The sequence below is a fragment of the Pleurodeles waltl genome, chromosome 2_1 (genome assembly GCF_031143425.1).
Source record: "Pleurodeles waltl isolate 20211129_DDA chromosome 2_1, aPleWal1.hap1.20221129, whole genome shotgun sequence".
Classification (NCBI taxonomy): Eukaryota; Metazoa; Chordata; class Amphibia; order Caudata; family Salamandridae; genus Pleurodeles; species Pleurodeles waltl.
The window spans coordinates 689,476,396-689,504,128 of record NC_090438.1 but is presented as its reverse complement, the minus strand read 5'-3'; the positions used below and the strand labels follow the sequence as shown (position 1 = coordinate 689,504,128).

Below are 27,733 nucleotides of genomic sequence, written 5' to 3'. Positions count from 1 at the left end.
ACTCCAATTCCAATCTATTCAGCACATCCCACTCCAATTCTATCCACTCTAATTCAATCCAACCGAATCCACCCCAGTCTAATCTACCCTACTCTAGTCCAATCCAATCCACTCTACTCCAATTCTACCCACTCCAATCCAATGAATCCAATTCACCCCACTACAATCCACTCCACCCCAGCCCAGTCTAATCCAATTCATCCCACTCCATTTTAATCTAATCCACCCCACTCAGGTCCAATTGAATCCACTCCACCTCCCTCTAATTCACCCCACCCCACACCACCCAATTCTAATCCAATCCATCCCACCCCACCTCACCCCAAATCAATCCACCCCACCCCAGTCCTATCACTCCAATTCCATCCACCCAACCAGTCCAATTTAATCTACCCCACTCCACTGTACCCCAATCCAATCCACCTCACTTCATTTCAATCCACCCCCTCCAATCCACCCCATCCTGTCCACCAATTCCAATCCACATCCTCTACCCCACTCTACCCCAATCCACCCCACTCTGCTCCAATCCAATACTCCAGACTACCTCAATTCAATCCAACCCACCCCACCCCAGTCCACTCCAATCCACTTCACTCTACACCACTCCACCCTATTCCACCCTACTCCACTCCACTCTACACCCATCTACTCCACACTACAACACTGCACTTTGCCACACTCTCTGCCACTGAACCACTAAACTCTGCTCCACTCTACTCAACTCTATGACACTCTACCCCCACTCCACTCTATGACGCGCTATTCCAACAAATTCACTCTACAACACTACTTCCCCACTCCACTCTATGACACTCCACACCACTAACTTTTAGCCATGCTGAACAGCAGCTCCCCTGTTATACAAAATGGCAAAAACACATTGCCAAGCCAATAGCTATAGTATAGGCAAGACCTATTGGCTTTGCCAATCCTTGTTTATTTACATCTTCACGGGAAAACAACGGCCATCTAGAGAAACGTCTTCCTCTACACTCCTGTGAAGCAATAGGGTGGTATCGTCCTAAACCCACCCTGAAAAATACCCTATTTCTGCTTTTCACCAGTGTCCATTGCCATAGGTTTTTGAAGATGGGAAACTGGCTGCAAAATATTTGTGAATACCAACAAACCTGTTACTGCGGTTTGCAGGGCCAGCCCAGGGTCTCTCCCGTCCTTAACCCCAAATCTATAACACTGTAGAATCTGCCATGCTTGGGGTCTGTCTGCTATAGAAAGGGCAATTTACAAAATTAAAATGCCACACTTCCTGGTTGGGTGAGTCAGACGGTAGAAGTCAATAATGCAAAAGTACTTTTTGGGTACCTAAGTTCCTTGCATGTGTACCTTTTTTTAAAGTGTATAATGTTAATAGTTCAACAAGACCACTACAAGCTCTGTAAACTTATAAAAATGATTGTCTTTAACCGGGCTTCCACTGGTAAAGAAATCTAGAACACAAAAGCAGCCTTGAATCTGTGAAGTATCATAAATAAGGCAAAGCTAACTGCGCTATCTCCAACCGTGTGTTGAGCCTTGCCTCTTTTCATCACCCCCTGTTTCCCAAGCTGTCATGAAACTGCCTGTGCAGGGCAAGTGTGGTCTAAGAAGTCAGTGAAACGAATAAACAGAGAACTGTTACGAGACTACCACAGCCTGCACTCACTAGAGTTAGGGGGTCACCCTTTGGAGACCCGAGCCTTAAAGAAAGGAATCCAGTCTGTGATTCTACAAACAAGCCCCAGAGCAAAACAGGGAATGTATAGCCTGATTTAGAGTCTGGTGGATGGGGTCACTTGACACAAACCTGACGGATATCCCGTCTGCCGTATTAGGATCCCATTATAGCCAATGTAATGGTGTAACAAAGGCCCCTGTAGCCCCTGCAATGCTGGGGATGGGGGCCCAAGCTCCAAAGGGCCCCCTCAACACAGCAGCTGACCTGAGTGAGTCCCGGGGCCCCCTACATGTTTTTTGCAAGGAGGCCCCCTCCAGTTTCATTATGCCACTAAGCCTTTGGACATCCTAATAGGACAGATAGAATATTCCTCACGTTTGTGATGGAGTAGCCCATCTGCTAAACTCTAAATCAGGCCTTAATGTTAAGGAAAGCCGTTGAGATCCAAGCTGCTGGCCCCTATCCCTTCCCACTTTAGACACCACAGGCTCTGTGTGTTCACACAATCTGACCACTATTACCAATAGTTACTCTAGCTCCGAGGTTGGACCGGAGTAGTGCAGTAATTGAAATATGTATTATCCTCCAAATAAACCCAGCCCTGTTTTGATTTAACGCCGTGAACCAAATCCAAAATCTGAATAAAAACGTGTTCCCTTAAATCCCAGAAATATTAATTCCATAAATGCTAAGTAAATGTGATTTATGAGGTTGTATTAAGCAGATATAAACGTATAAGAGAATTCGGGGTTCTATCCAACAAAAAATATTATTTTGAACAAAAAGTGATTCCCGAGTGTGGGGCTGTTTGATAGTAAATTAAGTCGTTGAGTTTGGCCAAAAGTGAGAGTGCTCTAGGTGTGTAAAACCCTCGAACTCATCAGGTGTGACTTGCCAGTGACGTAGCTCTCTAAAGATTCACTCGTTGCTGTGACATGCAAAAGACAGGTTTCAATCACAACATGGGAGACTGGGAATTGTATCCTCATTGGGTTGATAACATGTGTACCTCTGTCAACGGGCTGTTAATAATTGTTTCGCAAATTATATGTAAATTGCCTCGCGTTAAAGTGCGGTATGGTTGATTATGACTGGAAGCATCTGCTCAGATGATAGTTTTCGCAGACAGGTAGGCATGATGTGCTTTGTTGGGTAAGTGACCGCGTGGATAGATTGACAGAGTGGTGCACTGAGGAGATGAAAGGGGGAGTTGCCAGTCCTGCCATTCGAGTCCCCTGGAGGGGGGAGCCCGCGGTCTCTAAACACTCTCATCTGACGGCGGCAGAGCACTGCAGGCGTGCACCGGCCCTGTGGAGAGGAGGATGCTGCACTGGAATGAGGAAGTGGAGTGGAGAGGGGCGGAGGCAGGGCCCCGAGCGGTGGAGCTGCTCCAGCGTGCGCCGGCACCTGCCAGAGAGGCGCATGGAGGCTGGGAGAGCTGTTTGCAGGCAGCGGGGATAACAGGTAATAGAAACCCCGAGGGCACTCTTGTCATTGGGGCCGCGCACCCTCCTCCCTTCCCACTTACAACTACCCACAAACCGCTTGGGAATGAGAAAGGACTTTTTATTAATCCACAATCACCCTTACGCCTTCCGAAGCCCTCCCAGTGGCTGGATCGGCTGTAATGTCAATCATCCTTACTCCTGTTTACGCAGTTCTAAACTTCACTCTTGCAGGTTGTACCTGTTAGAATGCTCGCAAATAAACTTTTCAGATTAGTTTGCACTGGGTGAAACCATTGGAGTTGCTTCCTTCGTCTCCTGTTGACTTCTCGTTTTCAATAGACGGATCAAACTTTTTTGGGAGGCTGTTAGAAGTTATGTTGGTAGTAGTCAGAGTTCTATGTTCTATGTTTGATTAGCAAATACACTTCAATGTTATTACAACAATGGGTAGGTTTGGCGGTGAGGGGTCCACGGACATGTGATTGAAGCGTAATTAATTGGGAGTGAGATAGGCTGCTGCTGTGCTGCGTGCGTTTCATATGTGAGGTTACATGGTTGCTCCATGGGTAGTAGGGATATGAAGGACGCAAACCGGAGGGAGCGTGCACGGTGAAATGCCATGCAAAGGATATATGTGTGTGAGAGAGGCAGGGGTGGGGGCAGGGGGAGACAGAGCGCGCGCCTGAGAGTAAGAACTGAACTCCAAATATACCTCTTAAACGTACTTTTTATCAAAGCGAAGCAAGTAGTTTAGAGTGTGAAATTCATTGGAGACCCACGAATATACAATGAAACGGTAAATATACATTGACTTTGTGTCGGAGTGTGTAGAGTTCCAAACTCGAGATATTAATCATATGTAATGAATGAGCCGTTCATATGTTGGTCTTCCGATGGAGTTGCCATTTGGGGACCAAACTTCGGTCATTTGTACAGGCTGCATTTGGACTCCGGCTACTCCGTGCTGCTTCTGAACTCTATAAAAAAAAAGTGTAATGAAACATGCGCCATATCCGGACAGAATTCTGCGGATTTCGTCAGGTGTTAGGAGTTCGCGCGCTAGGTCGCGATGCACCGCACCTTCCTTGTCATATTAACGGATTTGATTTCCTCTTTTGGTGGTAAAGGAAACATGGGTCGCTTTTCCAAGACGTTTTCATAAAAAAGTACAACATTATTAAAATTGAAGCAAGGCGACAAGGAGGCCAAGTGTCACAAAGGAGCAGTTAGACCACAACAAAGTGAGGAAAAGAGGCTGCAGAAATAGGAAACAACCGAAGCCCAGCAATTTAAGGAAGTCGTTGCGAAAGCAAATTGGATAACAGATGCCCGTCAAGCGTTTTAACGTGAATGTCAAAACAATGCCCATGTCTTGGCTCTTGGGTTTTAGGAACATGTAATGTCAGTAGGCATCGAATTCATTCCCCATAAAAGACGCGAACTTTACATTTTAATATATAGTTACATTTTTGAATAGTATTTACAATTGAAAATGCTTCAGATATTGCTTTCAGGCAGATACGGTGTGCCCCTGTAATGCTTGAAAACAATTATTAAAGCCAGTCACCACAAGCTAAGCACACACTTTCTCCTGTGACAGGCGTGCGCGTGATTCCGGTATGATGACTACATTGTATGACAAGCTGACAACGAAATTACGTTTGAACAACTTAGAATGGCAAACCCTCTCCTGAGTAGATAGCAAGACAGCCCTTAACTTTTCTCCCTAAACTTTCAGCGGGCGAGCTGCTCGTCTGAGGCACTTCTGGGGAGTGCTAAAAGCCTTAAACTAGAGGTGCGCAGTCCACTAATGGGGGTATCAAGCGCCCGCATTATTTGCACCGTTACGTGTCGGGGTGGAGGTAGGATTGCAGCCTGAACACAGAAATAGCCACGAAGGTGAAATATTGACGCTCACAGCTTTATGAAGTAGCATCTTTTCTGAGTATTCAGAAGTACAAACTAGGCAGTAGCGTGGCGGGAATACCATGCCACAGGCCACGAGGCAAGCAAGGAAACTGGCCTCTTTGACAGCTTTCGGGGTAGTAAAATATAACAATTATCAGGGTTCATTGGCACTTCAGTACTCTGACCCCGGTGCCACTGCACCTGCTTCACGAACGGTATCTACGCCCCTGAGCCTAGGTTTAGATTGTCACCATCGTTTTCATCATCATCGTGCCAGCGCCATCATTCTCGCCTTTCATCGCCATTCACATTCTCAAATACACATATCACTTGTCCCCTTAGTCTTCCTATCCCTATGGAAAAACGAGTTGATGTTTTATTATTGTTTATTTACGAAAGGTAGTTCGTGAACTCTGCCTTTCGGGTCAAAGGGGAGCGAGCGGCCCTATTAGAGCCCATGGAAGAGATGTGGCGCTGCGGCCACTGCATGCCACGGCGGTCCAGGAGCCCCTCATGTTAACTCACATGTGGGTGCCTGAGAGAGTCTTACTCGGGGCATTGCCAAGTATTATCCAACGGGACGGCCCCGTATTCCCCCACAGCAGTGCAGTGTGCGCTGAGGTGCCCCCAGCTGTGCAAGGACCCCCCGCATGTTCCACTGTGTGGCAGGAAGGACGCCTCCCACGGAAGCGGCACTGTGGCAGCAGCAGGTGCTGGTCCAGTCAGCTGCTGTTCGGAGGCTCGGCTCAAAACCGGCCATTTTGTGTGACTCTGTGCGCTCCTGATCTCTCACTCCTGAAAGCCCCAACACTGCTGGGGCTGAATGGTTTTAATCGACTATCTGACAGAAATATGAGAGGCGGGGGAATGTATGAACTCTTCAAGTCCCGAATTTATTCACCAGAAGGCTTTAGAACGCTTGTTTTCTAGGATACACGACTCTACTATTTTGCAGCAGTAGCAGGTGTACGACAAAAGTGAAATCAAGTTTAGTGTCTGTTTGGCGCTAGATGCATTAGGAGCCTTTACGCCGCAGAGGTTTGGAATATGTCGTATTATGGAACAGGAGTCTCGGAGACTACTTTCAGAGACACCAATTGCTTGAAAGACTGGAGCATTTATTTTAAGACTATCTCTGTTTTGCTTTTGTGCTACAACAATGTTATACATTTAGATTTTCAACTCTCTACTTCTCCAAGTCAGTACTTTCTAGAGGCGCCCCTTGAACTCACCACGTGGTGCTTCAGGCGAGTAAGGGGTGTGACCGGGAACGGTAGGGCCTAAAATAATTGTTTCTGGCTTTTGTTCTGTCGTCGTAATTGTATTTATTGGTGTCTAATGGGGTCTAGTAGCTTCTGTTGGTGATTATGTTTATTTTAGCATGTAGAAAGTTCCTTGTTTGTGCATCCTCAACATATATTAGCCAGAATCAAAAATAGACATGTTGCAATTGGTTCTGGTAAAAATACCTTTTTATAACTGGCCAACTTTGATCTCATAGAACATTCAAATAGTGCTGTAAGACTGCACATTGTATCTGTGTAAAGAAAATAAATATATATTGTTATTAAATAAGGGGTATGAATCATATCATTTGGCATTACTTGTGGCTTCAACCAACCCCTATTAAAAAGATACAAAATCAGCCAGCCCTTGCAATTGCACTTTAATGCAGTAAATATGACAAAAATATTAATTTCTTAAGAGTGACACGCACAGCTCAAAATATTCTGCATTTCTGAAGTTTAACACTCATATTTCAAAATGTTCCGAACAGGGTAAACAAAATGTGCATTTCAGTCAGTACTGATCTAAGTCGCCCTGCGAGTCAGTGAGGGCACATCCCAGATCATCAGGCCATTTGCACCCCCACCCTCACACACCTTATCTCCTCCTTACACATGGACAGGCAGGACTGGGAACCAAAAGCAGCCATGGAAAATTCTGTAATTCCAGCCCAGCACCACACACCATGTGAGTTAATGAGTCCAACTCTTTTCTAAGGTACAGGGGATACAGTTCACCCCACATGCAAATATGATAACACATGTATCCAGGATGCTGTTGTATGAAAGGTTCTGCACAGTACTCTGGAGCATTATTCATCCACGGCAGCAAAACCGTCCCACGTTGTAGCAGCCGGCCAGGAAAAAAACATTTTCGCTGTGCCCAAACCGGTCTCAGCACCACAAGTTCGAGTTTTGCATGAAAAAAGAGAAATACATTTTTTTGCTGCCTTTTTAATTAGATATGCAGCGTTTGTCTCCTGAGGCCAAACAGGCAATGTCAGCCCTATGGGTATTTACAACTATTGGCGATAGTTGTTGCTAATGTTTTCATATTAGTCATAAGGTTTTGTTTATACTATGCTAAAACTCCACTGCACCACCAAAAGTTTTCGAATGGGGACATCCAAATTCTGTTTAGATCATGAATGTCTAGTGCAGGTCTAGGAAGGTCAATTTTATGCTAAATAAATTCCATGCTAGATTTTCAGGGCAAGCCCAATAGTTCCAATATATGTATATTTATTTTATATGGTCGTGCTGAAAATCTCACATGGATCCGGTCCCCCTGGTCCTTTCTATAGCTTAGATGTTGCACTGTTGAGGAAGAGCAAATCTTGAATTATTTTCTGAATTGTAGGCAATACGTGCAAAAGGAAGCTTTCTGCTGGTGTTGTTTTAGATTTTACAAAATAGTGATGTTTTACACACAGGGTGTCCAGCACCGGTGAAAGTGGGCCATGGTCCATGCCAAGTTTCCAGATGTCCACTTTGGGTAAATGTACATATAATGAATCTAAAAGCACATTACGTATGCAGTCAATGGTTATCTTGAAAATGTGGCATGTGTCAAGCTTTCTTGATCTGATATTGGACTTCTTCTATAAGTATGGATCCTTAGGTTGCTCGACTTTAGACCGAATGATAACACTATTGCTATTGTAATTTGGACATTTTTGTATGCTACATATTTCCCTTCTCAACAATTTCCAGGAGCTATGAAGAACAGAAGGGAAGGTGAGGGCTTCCTTGTCCATCTTAATGAGTGCACTGTGTGACAAGACGTCATGACAAACTGGCCTCCCATTCTGAAGATATTCCTTGAAATAGGTCCTCGGGTCATCCCTGACTGTAAGCAGCCAGGAACAGGTGTATCTTTACCCATCTGAAGAACCTCAGATAGTCATCTTCGACCCTGAGATGTAGCCCTTATCACCCACAGACCTTCTACATTTTCGCAACTTGAGTGACTAGTAGGTTTTTGGAGTCTGGCCTGGGAAGTCTGGTCAGCTAATACCACCTGCTGACCTCGTGGAGGGAGGCTGGTGATCTACCAATTGTCTATCATTGTTTTGATTTTAGAAAGACTAAATCCTCTTATTTCCACCCGGGATCTAACCTATCACTGCACATCACTAGCAGATGTTTGCGTCCTGGCATCCAACATACTGAGCTGTTTAATCAGTTAACAGTTTATCTTGCCCTAAACCCTTAGTATATGGCACTAACTGTCATACTTTAGGGCTATCTTTTTGTTTCAGTAGTTGCACTTTATGTTAAATGGATTTTACAAATAGCTTCTTTTGCTGATTTCTGAACACCTTGAAAATAGTCGAACTTAAGACAAGTAGTGTCAGAGAGAGTGCGAATAGACCTGGCAGTGGCTCCTTACACTCTGTGGCTTATTTTCGACACAGAAATTAAAGGCCAAATGCTACAAGAAAGGAAAAGGAAGAAAATGAAGGGGGAAGAGAGCTAAAGCAGAAGTTTCACACTTCGGTCAGTACCAACAGAAATTAAACACGAAGAGGAAAAAAACACATGAAAATCACAAAAGACATTTTCTTTGCTACTTTAACATTTTTATGTTGGCCTGTTAAAATGTTTGTATGTGCCTAATTAGATTTACTGTCTTTGCAGCTCATTTACACATTACAGCATAAACATGAAAGTACACACCAGTGTTTTACTGTGGTTTGTTATACAAAATGGTAAATGTTACTTCATCATATGATATATTCCATTCAGGTGATTTGGCTTAGAAAATATTTGAATTTGCTACTTCTTCGTCTAAAATATTGCCACAGACTATTTACTCAGGCTACAAGGCAGCTATAAGACGAGTTTCCAACATGACACGCAGGCACAGGTGGCTTTCGATCAGCTTGCAGAATCAAAGCACAGAGTTGCAGTTATCTAATTTCATGCCTAGTATTAAGTACAATGCTTCATTCCCTTTACTCCGTGGCACCTCTAAATTGAGTTTTATCGTGTGCTTTAATTCTTTTGTAAATGGGAAAATGGAACGTTCTGTGACATAATGTGGAGTTTACAAAACGGGGCGCTCTGCGTATGTCTCCAGATTGCATATCCGTTTCTGAATATATAAAAAATACAAAGTAATGGGTAGGCAAAAATCCTCAGATTTCCAGACCTTGTTCTAGTAACTTGCTTATCGACTGTGAAATCAGGTTACCCGTGATCCAATGTTGCCTTCCCCTACTTGGCCACATTGTGAGATTCTGGGCATTTTTCTCTACCCCCTATGCATTGGAGCCTTCCCCAGTCAAAACTAGGCACAAACAAATGTCTTTAGATTTTTTAAGTTTAAATGGAGGTTGCCAACTAGACGTTTCAGTTTCATGTTTAAAAGAATTTCAGACCCTTTCCGAAAATAAACTTGATTTGCTTTTCAAGTGAAGTTGGTATTTCTGCCATTAAAATTCAAAATGGAGAAACATTTGACAGTTTTTTTTAAATAATTGAAAGTATTTTTATTCCATGTTACTGTTGAAGTTTAACCTTTTGTCTATAATATATTTAAGCAATACAGTAGGTTAACCAAGTCCATAAAAACACCCCATTCACTACATAGCTCAGTCCACAGAAGAATAAACAACGTGTGGTAGCAAAGATTTTCTTAGGTCTTCAACATGTCCTAGTATCCTAATGCAAACCTTGCGCTGACAGCAGCAACTGCAGGACTCCTTGCTGACCATATGGAGAAATAGAGGAAATATAAATGTGGAAGTGAGCATTCTGACAACTATGGCCTCCTGAAGCCAGTAGAATACTTTCCAGAACGAAGCTTGATGAATGTAATGTTTTTCTCCCATTGGCCAGTTCCTTATTTTTATCTGAGGCCATAAGATATTCTGTCTTACAGCCACAAGCCCTGTTTTATGTTCATATTCCCCAAAACAAGATAGTTAATTTAAATGCCATACTGGTCAATGTAATAGATACTTGGCTTGTAGTATGCCAACACCGAAAAAAAAACCCATATGCAAATGCACTTAAATAAATACGAAATTAAACGTTAGTGGCAAATGAAAACTCGAACGTTCCAATTGTACTAAACAGAATTTTAAAAAAATCATTTTAGTGAGTTTTTTTAAAGTTGAGTTTTTGCTGTGCACTGTTGGAGCTTGTTAAATCACTGCTTTGAAGGTACGTGTTGGGATACATCTGTGTACTTTCTCCAAAGGTCCCATAAGAAATGTTCAGGTCTCATCAAAATGCATTATATGTTGGTTTACGTAAAGCATAGCTACAAAAAGGACCCTTTTCACTAACTGCCCATCATAGATTTGAAATTAAGGTACATGTAATTAAGAATTCATAACAAAATGACTGGTGCCCCTAAATTGGATTGTATAACCTATGCACAAGGATCATTGACATTAGCTGAATTTTGCAGTCATTTCTGGATCCTATTTTCTACACATGCGGAAGCTGTTGATGCTCCTCTGTCATTCATCACTCTTCGAGCAGAAGGAGGAGCTTCAATCCCCGAATCTGCATTGTCTAAAGGCCACTAGTGCAGCTCCATGTGAGATGTTGGTGCATGCGTCAATTTGAGCTTCCTTTGGTTTGTCACGTAGTTCTATGCCCAGTGCACATTTCAACACTTGATCGGATGATGTGATAGATGTTAACCTATTTGGAAGAGGCTTTTACACACCAGATAGTCAGTTGTCGGCCATGTTGTTGCCAATGTCAGTTTTCAGCGTTTATCATTTTGATCCTTGATTGCACTGGGATTCTTCAATCAGATACTGCATTTCCTTCACAGTATTTAGATCGGTAGAAGTATTTTGTAAATGTGATTTGAACCTCTTTGAGCCCATTATTATATATAGATTCTGTGATCCATAGTTTTAGCTAATTAAATCAGGCAACAAATGTTTCACTCAGTGTTGGGGAATTCCCATGTGAGCTTCTTCAAGGCTGCAACAAAGCAGTTCAATGAACAGATACAAACAGTTCTTCAGATTTCAATAATATGTAAAAAGTGAGATATCCAATAAGCTTAACAACCAACACATACAATGTTATTAATGCCAATTGATTACATAGGACAGAGGGCCCACCTGGATTGATCTCAGTCAGACTTAAAAGATATGCTCTATGTATTACTGTGCTCATTTCACCCTTTTTGGAAGAGAAGTGCCATTGTCATAAAAATTGATCAACCTTTTCAAACTGAAAAATCAGCTTCACCATTCTGTCGGTGCAGCCGCTTCTATGTTGGGCAGTCAATTTTTGCTCCTGTTAAACTTGCTAAACCACTGCCCACACTTGTACACCTTCTCCTTGCCTGGACAAAAGAGAGGAAAGGAGGGTGTGGTACAAGATGTCTGCAATTGATGCCCATTTATTTCTTTGACAAAAAAGTTAGTTTGTAGTAGCAGAAGTTTTTGGTTTGCATCAAATTTAAGGCGATGTGAGAGGCCCTGATTTAGTTTGATAAAGACTAAACCATTATCATCTAGACCTGCACCCATATTTATAGGGTGTACCCTTGCAGTGGCAAGGAATAGGATCTTTAAATGAATGAACTTTTGAAGACACAAGATGAGGAGTAAGTGTGTGAACTGATGGAGCAAAACCTTGCTAAGAGAGGTGGTCATCCGTGCACAAGGATTTGAAAGCCAATCAAACGGTTCCCTTCACAAACGTTTTTTCATGCGTGTAGTTTCATGTTTCTGACTATGGGCTCACTCACACTTGAATTTCTAGTAGGTGTGTGAAAAGTAAACCTCTCCCATGTGCTTGAGGGATTTATGACAATTTCATACTTTGAGAAGATGAATAAGGTTTCTGGATTTGCTGGGTTTCACATAAATCGTGTCATGTTCCCAGTTGGCACGCGTTTACCCGAAAATTCAACCATAGGGAATTGTTTTCCCTGCTATCACTGAGCGTTACCAGCCCTGGGTGTCTGTGGAGTGACAGTGGGTCAACACTGCCTGGTGAGTTGCGTACTTCCCCTTGCCTACTGCCTGAAGTCCTCTTGACATCTCATAAGAGGGAGTACATGGCATGTGTATCACTATAATTGTTGACTGACACTTGCGACCCTGTATTACAGCATACCCTTTCCAGCTTTTTTAAACTTCACAAAGTATGGAATTCACAAATTTGTTGACGTTTTTGGAATTATGCAGTTGCAAAGCACTACATTTCACCACTTTGCACATCCCTAATTTCCCGAATTAATCATGAAAAAACATTGTAACTCGGGCACAAGTGGAGACATTAGAAAAACACAATTTCTCAAGTCCTATGCTGTAGAAATAGTAGTAGGAGTTAGGAGGAAGCCTAGGTAAGCTCACATACTAAGTTCATTGTGTGTCCTGTGGCCCGAGATGTAAAAATCTGCCATAAACATACAAATATAATTTGGGAATACTTCTACATTTCTGGGGATTCAAGGAATCCACTTTTCTATATTGAACTGCTTTCTGTTTGTACCACTACTACCAGGGATTAAGGAGAGGTTCTCTGAGGCTTGTGCTGAGACTTAACCAGGAAGTGTTTATTAAACTGGTAAGGGTGCCCACTTTTCCAAATTAACAATCCACTTTCTGACTCCCCACAAATTCAACAGTCTAAGTCTAAGTTTCAGGAATTTATGGTGGAGCGCTTGCTTCGCTGAACTCTAAACCATTCCAATAATTGTTAGATGTGTCACCATAAGGGTCAGAACAAATGTTCTAATGGCAGAAACCTTAGCATATAACCATTACAAGAGTCTTGTGTCTTCTGCATTCTATATCTAGACTATGAAAAAGAGGAGAAATGAGGCAAATGGTCAGGATCAGGACATAGAGGTATGTAAAGCCAGAAGATGTTCGGTTGTCTGGAAATGAATCGGAACAGGTTCTGGCAGCACTATATGGCACCTCTAAGTCAAAAGAGGAAGTGTGAGGGCTATCCTTTGATCTGCCAGCTGCTCATATTCCCATTTCATATGGCTAATCCCTGCTAGGTGTCCAGTTGTTAACAACTAGAGCTAAACTGGTTCTACCTTATTTTTAGCTTGAACAGCACAAAGTATATTTTTATAAAGTTATTTGTTGGCTACAATTATCGAAATCTACTTTTATTCTTAAATCAGATTTTTCATCTAAGGGGTAAATAATTGTGAATAATTTTTGCAGCTTATTCCCAGATGAAGATTTTAAATAAAGATTTTAATCACACCCAGGTCCGTTCACAGTGAAAACAGCTTTTAGGTATTTATTCAATATGATAGCATTGTATTCCCAGTATGTTGTGTACCACATTTTACAACTCAAGCACACAACCATAAGGTCTGCTAAGACATTGTTCAGGGGTGACTTATTTATTGTGAAAAAATAGGTTTTCCTAGATGGCAAAGCCACTTTTCTCTGCCATGTGTCAAAGTTGTGCTTTTAAAGTGCAGCCCAACCAGAGCAAAATAGTCCTCCTGGCAGCCATGCCTTTTTGTTCGATATTTTGGGGATGTAAATAGACATTGCAGCTGATGCATGACATTTAACTTCTAAACCATTGCTGCATTTTCTGCACCATCTGAAATTTTTAACTGGGCCATTTAGTAGCACAGCACATAAACTGTGGCACAAAATAAGGGTATCGCAATGCACAGAGTCCTAATATTCCCAACAATAGTTTAGAGAAAAAGGTCAAAATTCCAGATACAAGAAGACCCAGCAAAAAAGCAATGTACACAACAGGGGGATAGAAGCTTTTTAAGATCAATCACACAACCTCCCAAGAGATACTATGGGCCCCATTATGAGTATGGCAGTCTTCAGACTGCCAGCCCCATGATGGCAGCCAAACCACGCGGTTGTGTTGGTCCGACCGCCACGTTATGACAGTGGGGAGCCGCCACAGTCTGTCCGCCGACACTGTGCACAGCCCCGTCATGCCTTCCACTGCCCGAATTACGGGCAGTGGAATGTGCAACAGGTGCTGCTGCACCCACCGCACTGCCACATTGGCACCGGCTCCATTAGGAGCCCGTGTCACTGTTAAGAAACTGTTCACTGCAGGGCCGGCGGGCGGAAACGCATTTTCCGCCTGCCGGCTCTGCGGTGAACTCCTATTAGGGATGGCGGTGTTAAGGCCGAATAGGCAGCCTAATGGAGGATTGAATTTGGTGGGTGGCCTCCACCGCCCGCCAAACCCGTAATGAGGCCCTGTATTTTATAAAAATGACTAACCTTGAACTAAAATACTCCAGAAAAGTATATGACTAATTTTCCCACAACGTATGAACCATGAAACTTCGATTGCAGATAGATTAGAGTCCTTTAAACTAGAATGCATATTGTTGTAACCCTACTTAATGAAAAAAACTCATACTTGTCTAGAGGTCCTTGGATCTTAGTCAACCACTAGGTTCTCAATGAGAGAGCTTCAGCTAGCTACCTTGACCTGACCTCCTTTCATCAAAGAACTTCTGCATTACAGAGAAAGTACCCCCACAATAGAGTTTGTCCACTACCATAACTAATTTTCCCTGGAGGAGTCCTCCATGCAAAGCAAAGCATGGAGGACTCCCAGAAAGTGAAAACAAACAGTGGTCCGACATGCATAATGAAATCTCCTTGTGCACTTGGGCCATTTGTATTTCATGTCTCAGAAGTACAGGCATGGTTTGAGGGTTTGTTTTTAGGAAAGCAAAGTAAAATGCTGAATGGGCCAGAAAATAATTGTGTCCACACACAATTGAGATGGAGATTTAATATTTGGGGCCTTCCATTTCAGCTCTTTAGAAAAGGCCCAGATCTCTTACTTAGCATGGTGTAACAATGTTTTCTAAGCACTCAGCAGTGTTCGGTCTTGGCAAAAAATGTATTGTCAATGGGCTGGTTTGGGCAGCCTTTTCTCGCCAATTTACCAGGAGACAATTAAGTTCCAGTCCCTTCTCCTCCCAAGGCATTCCATGTCTGCTATTCATCCTGTAACTCTGGGTGCACCATTTGTAGGCTAGCAGGTGGCCTGGGATTGTGGCAGACTGCAGAGGCAACTGCTTCTGGACCTACCACTTTTGATATCCATGCGTCCAAGTGACCCAGGAAATGGTATGCCAATAAGCCACATATCTCACCTGGGCTGTGCATTTGATGCAGACACACTATTAGACACCGTCCTGCTCCCATTCCAGTTCACCATCTCTTGGCCTTTGCTAATCTGTTACTTTCAGAGATCTCTTCATTCCCCGGTATGTTCACTTCAATTGATCTTTCCCAGACACTCAAATACTATAATATGGGCCAAAGGTTCTAGGATCTGGGGCAAGGTTCCTCATCAGGCTAGCAAAATAATGCTCAATGACCGAGAAACAAATGGAGTGCAGTTGTGTATTGTTAGGTGTTAGAATCAATTGTGTAGCCATTTTCACTGAGGGTCTGATTATGACCTTGGTGGATGGGATACTCCATCCAAACGTGACAGATATCCCGCCTGCCGTTTTACAAGTTCCATAGAATATAATGAAACTTTTAAGATGGCGGACGGGAAATCCGTCATATTTGTGACAGAGTATACCATCCACCAAGGTTGTAATCAGGCTCTTAGGGCCAGATGTAGCAAACACATTGCGACTCGCAAACGGCGAAAATCGCCGTTTGCGAGTTGCAAATGCATGTTTGCTATGTAGAAATGCATTTTGCGAGTCGGAACCGACTCGCAAACTGTATTTCCGAGTCGCAAAAGGGGTGTTCCCTTCCTATTTGCGAGTCGCAGTGGTATGCAATTCCATTTGCGACCACGTACGCGGTCGCAAATGGAGTCGCAGTTACCCCTTCCCCTTTGTGACTGGACCCAAAATTATTTTTTCAGAGCAGGCAGTGGTCCAAGGGATCACTACCTGCCCTGAAAAAATCTGAAACAAAAGGTTTCGTTTTTTTTTTCTAAGTGCAGCTTGTTTTCCTTTAAGGAAAACGGGTTACACTTGGAAAAAAAAAAAACAGCTTTATTGAAAAGCAGTCACGGACATGGAGGTCTGCTGTTCCCAGCAGGCCTGCATCCCCGTGAGTGGCCTGAGTCGCTATGGGGTAGCAAATTGCGACCCACCTCATTAATATTAATGAGGTGGGTATTTGCGACCCCATAGCGACTCGCAGAAGGTGTCTGAGACACCTTTCTGCATAGCAAATTGCGACTTGCAATTTGCGAGTCGCACGGACTCGCAAATTGCAAGTCGCAATTTGCTTCTTTCCTACATCTGGCCCTAAGTCCCTTCTGCAGGTTGTTATAGAATGTTGTATAACCACAGAGTTTATAAATGATTTTGGGAATCACTTGTAGGGACATATCTTATACCTGTATTTCTTGAACACACTCACTACCCCCTTGCCTTTTTGCCTCACCCTCCTCAGTGACAGCAGTTGTGAGGGAATTTTTTTTTAGGAAAAACTCACTTTGTTTTGATGTATTCTCCATCCTCTCCTTTTTAGTATATACAAGTAAAACTTTCTTATTAGGATCTTGACATTTATGATTTGCTCTGTTGACATAAGTAATCGTAAACAAAAAATTGAGTAGAAATTTACATTTAAGGGGAGTAAACGATTTAATTCTGAGCTTACGATCTATTTATGTACCCCAGATTGAAGTATGTCTCTTGGTTTATGTATTTGTCTCATATTTTGAGCTTGTTTTTTAAATGACCAAATTCAAATACTTTTAGCACCCTTATTCATGCAGGAAGTAGCCACAGGAAAAACACTGTAGGACATCTGTGATGGAGACCTTGCGCTTACATCTCGAGCTGCTGTGGCCTGTCTCAAGAGTACACCACAATGTCTACTTGCTTTGATGCTGCAATATGTAATGCTCTTAATTTAGTATGGTAATTCTGCCACGAATTGTCACAAATTATTTTCTGCTTATACAGCTTTGGCGATTGAGTGGATTTCCTCAAAAAGATAAAAAGAGCAAACTTCTCAGTTTCTCGCCCTGGCTCTTTGCACAACAAACTCGTTTGAGAGAAGGAAGAAACAAGTAAAAATGTGGTCACCAATATTACCTGCTCATAGACACATATGATGTTATGTTACCTTATGGTATTGGCATTGCTGTGTACTACATGCTGCCACTGGTGCCTTCAATTGCCCAGTGACTATCCACATGGTTTCGAGGATGGGGGGGGGGGGTAGTTAAAAGAAAAGGCAAGAAGGAACGGCTCAGGTTAAATAAATAGAGTGCATGGAATCATCCCCGTAAAAGCGATTTACATCAGGAATGCCCAAATAAATATGAGATTTCTGAAAAAAAGGGGTCCTTAAATTAAACATCCTAAAATGATTCCCTCAAGATTAATCTGAGTTAATAACTCACAAAAAAATGAACACATGGAACCCTTTGATGCTAGTGCTGAAGAGTTTGTGGTGTTCAGCTAGCCTTTGTGCAGAATACGGCCTAAATTACATTGTTGTAGCATTACAATATAGAAAAAAATAAACACAATGTATATTTTAAAGTTACATAAAAAATAAATATATATATCCGGAAATAAAAGTACAGCTAAAGTACATCAGAAATAAATGAAATTTGCAGGATCCATTATAAGCAATGCTGATTTCTTAGACGAAGTATAGGAGCTTTCAGTTCTGATACTTTTTCTGATTATGTCACCATTAGATCTGCATCCAAAAGAAGCTCGGGGGATTCTCTATGATGGCTTTGTCCTCTCAAAGGTGCCAAAGAGTTGCTCTTTACACCGTTTATGACAGTATAGTCATGATCAGAATCCGATTCATGATTTTGGCTCTTTTTACAGTCTTATGTTCACAAGACTATGATATGATCCATCTGTGCCTTTCTAATCCTGGGGGCCTTCTCCAATTTAGAGCATTAGTTATCACACTTTGCTGGTCTTTGATCTTAGTCCGAATCTCTGTATCTTTAAAAAGCAACATTTGCTTCTTATAGTTAAACATGAGAAGTCCTTCCTCACATACAGACTTTTGTAGCCATAAAATGGTTAAGGGTGTGTGCATTCTCTAAAGCATAGGTTTTGCACTGGAAGGGGACCCTTCAAGTACAAATACTACCCTTTGAGACTTTGCCTCCTTTACACATCTTGCTTTACAATGCAGCACACATGCAAAGTTATAAAAAAATAGGAGAGATTACAACATTTCACCTACTACTTCCTGCCTCAAGGAGGTATATGTTTCTGGTGCAAATCCCGCTTGACAAATTCTAGTAGATAAGGATTTGCATCAAAATCTATAGGTGGTTACACAGAAACACCCACTTAATGCAAAATTGCATAACGTATGCACAGCACAACTTTTTTTTTACTTTGGGTAGCACTCCAGTGAAAATCCTGGTTTGGGATGGGTATTAAATCTCACACCAACTCTTTGCACTGCATTAGTGCCACTTTTGTGACGCAAAACCAAACCATTAGCAAATCTGGACCCCCTCCTCCTTCGGTGCCTTTAACATTGTGTGAGGTTCTGTATCAGAGGAGAAGATTAATTATATTGTGCCACTTTTTGAGTCACTAGGTCTGTAATCTTTCATTGACTAAATGATTTAAGTGTGGTGTGGGTGTTGAAGATGTCAGGGCTGGGGGATTTCCCAGAGTCACAGGAATGTTTGGTGGAAGGCGGTATGTCTTGCAGGGCTCCATGAGGTGATGCATGTTCTTGCGCCTTTTAGTGTCTTCTTTGAGCCCTGTTTTTGACCAAATTTCTGCCCTATACTCCCTTGTCTCCCATACAGCTAGACTTAGAGTGGGCTTTACATATGATTCAAGGGGCAGCATGGGGGTCCTCAACTAATACGATTACCAGAGCATGGCTACTTGACTACTTCTTTATCCTACTGTCAGCCCATGGTGCTCTAAATATCTGGTGCGGTGCCAGAAGGAACACAGACGTGAGTGAGGCTCACTAGAATTGCATCTTTTAGTGGAGGTGTCCCACTGCCCCTGTATGCAGTTTCCTGCACAGTGTCAGATCCGAAAGAGACTTCAAAGCAAACCACGAGCTGCCAACTCCCCTCTGCATCTGACGCCTTCTGCGGCACGCCACGCCGGTATAGAGCACTCACAAAGCTAGGAGACTTCCGCATGGCCTGCCCTTTCCACGGTTCCTCTGAGCCCCTCTCTCTTAGAATTACGTCAACCCCAGTAGACCTTTGACATCTGTGAAGTGCTCCTTTCGGAGTTAGGAGTTTAGCAAAATGACACTAGTGATCCACTTTAAAAAAAAAACGCTAGACTAGCCTAGACATCTACTTGTCTGACTGCTAATAAAGAATGGATTTTCTTTTCCTCGACTTTTGCCTTACCCTTCTAGGAGATCCGGCAGTATTCAGCGAAGCACAGCAACTTTAAGGCAAATCTGGTAGTTTTTGTCTCATAGTGGTCTATTTCTGCTGCAACAATTGCTCTTTTTCTTTTTGTAAAATTATTCTATGATATGTATAAATACGTAAAGCAAAGAAGCATAGACGACACCCACACACACCTACCTACCTCTCTCTCTCTCTTTGTTGATTTAAAACTTGTACAACGGGTAAACGTGTAAAACGTGTACTCAACGACCCACTTGGACTTATCCACAGCATATACAAATTCACCTATGGTAATTTGGGGGAGGAGGTGTTCCTAACGTGCTTCCTGACTAATCATCTGCAAACGTGCCCAAGTGCCTATTGTGATTCGCTAGAAATGTTCCTTTTTTTAACCAATAATTTGATTTTCAGGGAACAGTAAGGCTTGCACTTTTTGCTTCATCCCTCACATACATCTGTATAAAAATATCAACGGTATGCCACACTTACAAAAAGCATTAAGCCTAAAACAGGCCAGGCCTCTTAGCATGTGCACGGGGATATGTAACATTGAACATGCAAATACCTTGTTTTTCTTGTTATGTGGGCCATGTGCTTACGCTTAATTAACGTAAACATCGAAACTGTATATTTTAAAATTTTCGTAGAGCCAGAACCAGCACACATTATTTTGAACAGAATACGTTTAAATATCTAGGACTCATATATTTGGACTCATAATGGTCTTATCTAATTTCTATAATAATTTGTTTAAATAGGTTACAAATACAGCCAAACGTATTTGAGCTAGTGTTTTCCAATACACAGTACCCTGACTTCGACCGACCTTAATCAGGCCATCAACATGTGAACAGATCTTACTGGAGCCATCCCTAGGTTGGGCTGTCATGCCAAGAGAGCCCAGGAAGATTGGCTGAGATATTAAACTTCTCACGTTGCAGAGATATTGTTTTCCAAAGGATCAACTCTTTCCATTGGTTCCGATGCTCAGTGGACTGTTACTCCCTTCTGCTCTTACTGGCAGCCGCCATTTTCTCTGAACATGCAGTGCAAGGGAGCTAAGATGATAGAATGAAGTAAATGCCAGAGACATTTTTAGATGTGCTAAATTATTCACTCTGTCTCTCTACCAGCCCCAAGCTAAATCTCACAGGCTTTGGAATGGTCACACAATAATTAAAAGGGAGGGGAAAGACCATATTATGCAAATGTTAGGATTAATGTCATACAATCGTAAAATTTGCAGAAATAACATTAATTCAGTCTCTTATAAAATTCTGAGCAGCTGCCATAACCCTTGCAGTAGAAGTTCAGAGCATGGAGAAATTCTTGCCTCCTTAGTTCAAAAAGCAGCCAAGCTGTTCTAGTGTGATCCAGAGACTCTTTTAATGAAAGTCCCCACCAGATCTGGGCAAACCATGCTTCTATCCTGCCCCTTGGGACAGAGGGATACTCTGCTTGCTTCTGTGTCCTGACTGCCTTCTGTTGGAGTCCTAGGTATCAAGAAGCCTGTTGGTGTGGAAGTTGGGGAGTACCGGAGAGCAGAGGATCTAGAGAACTACAAAGGAAGCTTCTTAAAGCTAACATCCTGAATACTCAAGTCCTGAGCCTGGCTGTTAATATCATTGAGACGATAAAGGACGCTACTTGCACAAATGGACAACTATCAGCAGAGAGAAAGTCAAAACAAAAAGAAAGCAATATATAGTAAGAGAGAGCAAACTGAAGGGGGAAAATGAGAGGAAAAAAGAGAGAGACAGAGAGAAAGAGAGAGAGTGAGAGACATTGCTTATATAGCATGTTGTACGTTAACACAGCTGGAGGTGCTGAACTGATTGATAATGTTACTCCCTATTCAGCTAATGTAGGCTTAAAAAAGCATGTTTTTAACCCTTTTCTAAGAGGATAAAGGGTTTTTCTTATAAATTCTCATAAATTGTCCAGTAAACCTAGTAATGAGTTCAAGGGCGCAGCAGTTTGTTTGTAGAAGATTAGACACCCCAGCACCTTATCCCGTTGAGTAAATCCTAAAATGGGCCAGTCAAATGAAGCTTAGCCCAAAAGACAAATTTGCTCACTTCACTTAACTTAGAGACAATTTATTTATGTAGCAAACAATTACCTGAAAAAATTCTGCAAGATTGCACTTGAAATATGTGAAAAGAGTTATTCTGTGCTTAGCGCTATTTCTTAGTGCAAAAAATGCACCCTTGTGTCCAAAATGGATAGTAGGGTGCATTTTGTATTAGGAAATATTGCTAAATGCAACGGAGAATGAATAGAAAGTGTGAGCAGCCACTCACACTCACTAAATATGCCTCTGGGTTAGGATTTTCCCCCAACTTACTGTTGACATCTAGTGCTATTTTCCTAGTGCTATTTTGCTAGCACAAAATTCACCCTTGTATCCAAAAGGGATGCGATAATTCGTTTTGCACTCTGAAACAGCGCTGATAGCAACAAAATACAAATAGCGACCTCGAGCAGCCACTCATGCTTGCAAAATGTGCTTTCATATTAGGATTTTTTCCCCCAAATTAATCTTATTTACGCAATGAGAAGTAATTGCATAATTATCGATAATTCTGCATCAAAGAGTAAGGCAGCATTACTGAAATTACTCCGAATAATCTGGTGTAATTGGAATTCTGCCCAGGCCTACTACTGCATTGAGTTGCCCGCACTGCGTTAGTTCCAATGAGGAGCTAGCTGCAAGGCCTCTGTGGGAGCTGTGAGGGCTGCAGTGCAAGGTCTTCCGTCGAGTTGTGTCAAGTTGCATCGGTTCTGATAAGCTACAAGGGCTGTGATGCAAGTTCCTCTGTTGAGTTGCATCACGCTGTATTGGTTCCAATAAGGCCATCAGTCAGGGGATGTGAGGTGCTGTGATGCGAGGTCCTGCGTCGCGCTACATCGAGTTGCACCACTGTGTGTGGCAGTACACTCTGATGCCAGCCAAGCATCCAGGACCTGGGGTTGCCTCTTGGGGATCAGGACTCACTCCGGTAGAGGCCAGCAGTAGGGCACAGGCAGGACCAGTTGAGTCTGGGCAGCTGGGCAGATGCCGCACTGGTCTTTGGAGCTTGTTATCTCCCTGTAGCTCAGACCAGCAGGCCAGTCATCTAGCCTTAGGAGTCACTCTGGTGGTTCTGGGTTCAAGAACCAAGTCCAGTCTTCCTTCCTCGGGCACTAGGACAGCAGGACAGTCCTTCTTGTAGCTAGGTAGCAGAGCAGTCCTTCAAGCAGCATGCAGCAAAGCAGTTCATCTTCTGAGCGTTCCGCATGTCCAGAAGTGATATGAAGAATGGGTCTGAGGGTTCCATTCTTTAACTGGTGCTACCTTTGAAGTGGAAGAAGCTTCTGGAATTTTCCCCTACGGAGATGTTTGAAATTTCTTGCCTTCCTGTACTGGCCCCAGCCTGTCTGCAGTCACAATAGGCTAGTCTGAAGTTATTTGCGTGTGAGCTGAAGCAGTGTCTTTGAACTGCAAGAAGGGCTGTCCACAGTTCCGCCCTCCATCTTTCCTTGGATGGCCTATTCTGCCATCTCCCAGACCCACTACTGTGTAGCTTTCTGGGACCAATATTTGCCAATTGCACATAGTCATGTGACCCAGGAAACAGATTGCAGGCACCAAATGGTTAGGACTAAAAATGTCAACTTTCTAAAAGTGGCATTTTTGTGACTTAAAATCTGATTTCACCATTAAAGAGGATTTAAAATTACAATTCCTTAGACACCAAGCATTACATTTCGACCTGCTTCCACATTTCTACCTACTCCTAAATAAAAGTTATTGCTAATCTAATGTTATCCTATGGGAGAAGTAGGCCTTACAGTAGTGAAAACGAATGTATTCATTTTTCACTACCAGGACATGTAAAATTTAAAATTGCATGCACCCTGCCTTAGGTGCTGTTTAGGACGTACCCTAGGAGTGACTTATACGTATCACAAAGGAAGATTTAGGCCTGGCAAAAGGTTTATTTTGTCAGGTCGAAATGGCAGTTATAAACTGCACACGCAGGCTGCAATGGCAGGCCTGAGACACGTTTTTAAAGCAGCCATATATGTGGGATGCACAATAAGTGCTACAGGACCATTAGTAGCATTTAATTCACCAGCTAACTTAAGAATAGTAATTGTCTGCTTACCTTGTGATTTCATTGTAGGCGAGGAAGTGGCTGCAATATTATCAATATAGTGCCACAGAGCTATGGCCCACAGGGTCAGGGTGGCTGGAGTAGGAACTTTAAAGGCAGTTTTTAAAGATTCTTCAATGTCACTGGAGGATACAGCTGTTAATCAACAGATTTAGGATTTAATCAATGGTGTTTATTCAATTAATTGAAAGATTTCCTGGGCCAATAGCATGTCCTATGCTCTTTTTTGTATGAAGCTGTGGTTTTACACTAAAGTCTTTGACCCCCCAGTGAATCAATATTGGAATCCAAGGACCCCCTCTACTGGGTCATTATATAAAGCTGGAGACCTAATCTGTTAAGCATATTTAATTTTATAAGAAGTTGCGGACCCCCTGAGAATACTTCGCTGACCCCCAGTAGTCCCCGGACCACAGGTTGGGAACCACTGCTGTAAGATATGATTTTGTGTGAACATGTTTTTATGGCTGGTCTTAGCATTTTACCTATTGTTTTAATATGTGTTCTGTAGGGTCAGGACAAGAGTTATATCTTTTATTCCTAGGTTTTAACTTTGAAATGAGCTGTGCTATCTATCTTGTGTAAATTATGTGAATTATTAACACATTTTAATAAAACTGATTCTAGTGATACGAATATAGGAACATGACACTCAGAATAATTAAAAATGTTTAACGAATAAGCAAATAGTCAGTTAACAATTGTTGTAAATACAGTGGATCCTGCTTTCTTTAAGTTTTTGGTTACCAGAGGCAAACAATCCATTGAGTAGTCACCATTAGATTAGGAGTCTGTTGGATTGGAGAATGCAGTGTGGATGTATTTCACTAGTACTTCAGGACACCAGTCGCGCACAGCAGTCACAATCTGATGCAATTCTGAGGTTAGTCTTGTCACATCCTGTTTGTGCCATTGGAAACACTGCTAGATGCTTGGGAGGAGGTCATATCAAGATCAGCTTTTTCTAGGGGTGGTTTTCACTGCAGTTTTTTAGAACACTGGCTTAAAACTGTCTGTACATTCTGGCTGATTTCTGTGAATACAAGATTCACACGGGCTTTATTCTCAATGCCACTGGCTACCCTGCTTTGCGGGTAGGGAGTTACTAGCCCCACCAGAATAATGAGTTGTAGTGTTTCACCCAGGCGAAACTGTGTTGGAGAACATGGGTGAAATGGCACTGATATGCAAATTCCTGCATGTTATTCAAAAGAAACATGTAGTGGTGGGAAGTACTGACACCTCCGCCTGAGGTTACTGATGTCCCGGTTATTGATAACACTGGGGGTGGAGGGGAATATCAGAGAAAAGATTACAGATTCATGAGATCCATAGTGAGAATAGCAATTAACCAGACTATGATCACACCGTTTCTCACTGGACGGCAGAGTCTTAAATGTAGACGTGGCTTGAAGCACACTGCTTTAAGTACTACTCTTAACCACTATCCCATAAAACTTACAATGACGCTTGAAAGCTAGTTGTGTCAAATCTTTTAGGATACTGAAGAAGACAGTCTGGTCTGAAACATCTGTGACTGATGCTTGTCAAGGAATGCAAGTTTCATCCATCGCTCTAGAGTTTAGATATTGCACCCTTAGATGCAATTTTTAACTGTTGTTAAAATCTGTGTTTTCAAAGTGGCCATAGTAGGATCAAGATTGTTTGAAGTGAAAACAGTGTCTGATACAAAGCAGACTCCATTCATTTTTCACTGAATCTTCCATATCATATGATTCGAGCTGTTCTTACACAGTGTGTCTCTGTTCATTGAATGGGATAGAAATCAGATGTTCTGTACATTCTGAGAGTGGCACACAGGGAAAACAAGAGTGAAAAGTCAAACAGGGTACGGAGAACTAAAGATGGAAACAGACAGATCAGCATCCTACCCGCTGACTACAACAGCCCTGCAATTAACTGCTCACTCCTACATGTAAATGTAATCATTCATGCATCAGCTGACATCCATGCATTTTCCCATTCATTTATATACACTTATATTCTCCCATCCATTTGTGTATGTCCCTACATCAGGATATGTCCATGCATTCCTGCATATCATCCATCCATGCATCCATGTATATATACATACATCCACGTGAGCAAGCCTCATCTACTATATCTGCACCCATGTTCCCATATTCATGCATTTGATACAGATGTTTTCATGTTTTTCCGTTAATGCTTGTCTAGTGCCTTGAACTTTTTGTATCAAAAAAGTTTTCACTGCACTTTACACAACCATCTTTTCCTGTTCTTGCCCAATCTAGGCTTGCCTCCATTTTGAACCTCAAATGCAGCCCTGTTCTCTTTCCACTTCTCCTCTGGTCGCATGTAGCAAAACATGTGCAAATGTACTGCTCTGCGTTCATATGCGGTTCCTGATGAACTCCAGAGGAAGCTTTCTTACAAATGTAAAATGTATTTTTTGTGTGTAACTAGAATTGTACTTTAACATCCAATGACATTAGGTTAAAAGGGACTAAAATTTATTTCGGAGAAGGTGCTTGGTATTGCTGCATATAACTCTGTATTATGATTGGTCGAGTCATAGCCAACTTTTAACGCTATGTGATTTCCTCTGTGTATTTTCCTATAAGAGTGGCTCATTTTGGAAGTAAGCCATGAATGATCTCTTGGTTCTTAGAGAGCAGACCCTTGTCAGTCTGTCTCATGAATAGGACTTTGTTAAGCACAATTTACTTCATGTGTTCTTGAAGCTAGCACAGCCCGAGCCTGCAAAAACACATTATTTCATAACTTATCAGATAATCAAAGGTAGGGTCAACACATTCATACATCATCCACCCACAAGCTGCATTCAAACATCCACACACAAAAACACATTAGTCTATCAATCAGTCTATGCTCACTTACAACTATTCATTGATCTATCCTGCTCTGTATCAATAACAATGCATTCATCACCCACCACCCAACAATCCATTCAGCAGCTCATGTATATCTGTCCTTGCTCGTTCGTTTGTGCACTCACCAGCACAGTCAACAAATCATCCATCCACCCATCTATCCATCATTGATCAAGCCATCCATCCATCATTCCATTTGACTCTTCTTTCCTCCGAATAACTCGAAACCTAAACATTTTAGTGATCAGATCTTGTTGTGGTTAAATCAAGGTTTTATATTTTTTTCAGTTGAAAGTGATTTTTTGCCTACCTTATTTTTCCACAGAATGCACCTGCTGTGGTCCTGTTAGACTTTTCAACTCTGGGTTTAGGGTTGTGCAAGTTGCAAAGCCACCCAACTACACAATTTTGCAGCTTTTTTAAGTGAAGTGCAAACCTCCTCAACTTAAAAAAGTTACAGTTCCAGTGTTCCTCTGCATAAGTAGAAAATAGTTATTTCACGCAATGGGTTGCTCAATGCAAAGTGTGGACTGACACCACTTGTCAGTTACCTAGCATCCCACGCTTAGAGACAGCTTCTCTAGGCAAAGTCCGAGGACCCAAACTCCTCCCAACTCCTTAAGGCTACTCAATTGACCCTTGCTGACCTTCATCTGTGCCCACATCCCTGGTGACACCATATCTGACAGCTTTGGCCCTGTCCTGTAAACCTCCTGCACTACCTGCTGTCTCCAAAGCTGTTTCCTGGCTTCTCTTACCTGATAAGCAATTCTGCAGGTTGGCACTATTTCCTGCTTCAGGATGGAACACCTTCGATGGTAATCCTTGAACAAGCAATCTTCATCAGAGGTGAGCAGGGACACTGAACTTCACCTTGGGGAATTGGTAAATTTGACCTCCTTCACTAAGGGTGAAGTTTCTTAACTTTGAACAGCTACACTGGGGTATTAAAATCCTCATTGAATCCTACCTTACCTGGGCTACATGACTGGACAGGGTCTTGTGCTTCCTGCCTATCCCCTGTGTCGCCTACATGGCAGAAGACACTAGCTCTCAGATTATCTCATTG

General features: G+C 42.3%; 1 protein-coding gene across 5 annotated transcripts in view; it reads left to right on the top strand.

Annotated features, from left to right (window-relative positions):
* The first annotated feature begins 2,988 nt into the window (after positions 1–2,988).
* The window catches only part of IKZF1 (IKAROS family zinc finger 1), a 300,870-nt gene continuing 276,125 nt past the window's right edge, over positions 2,989–27,733 (top strand). For all 5 annotated transcript variants that reach the window (XM_069216910.1, XM_069216902.1, XM_069216894.1 and 2 more), the window contains exon 1: positions 2,989–3,142. In XM_069216910.1, the coding sequence (XP_069073011.1) occupies positions 3,001–3,142 (142 nt within the window). In that variant the 5' untranslated portion in view covers positions 2,989–3,000. The remainder of the gene's footprint in view (positions 3,143–27,733) is intronic.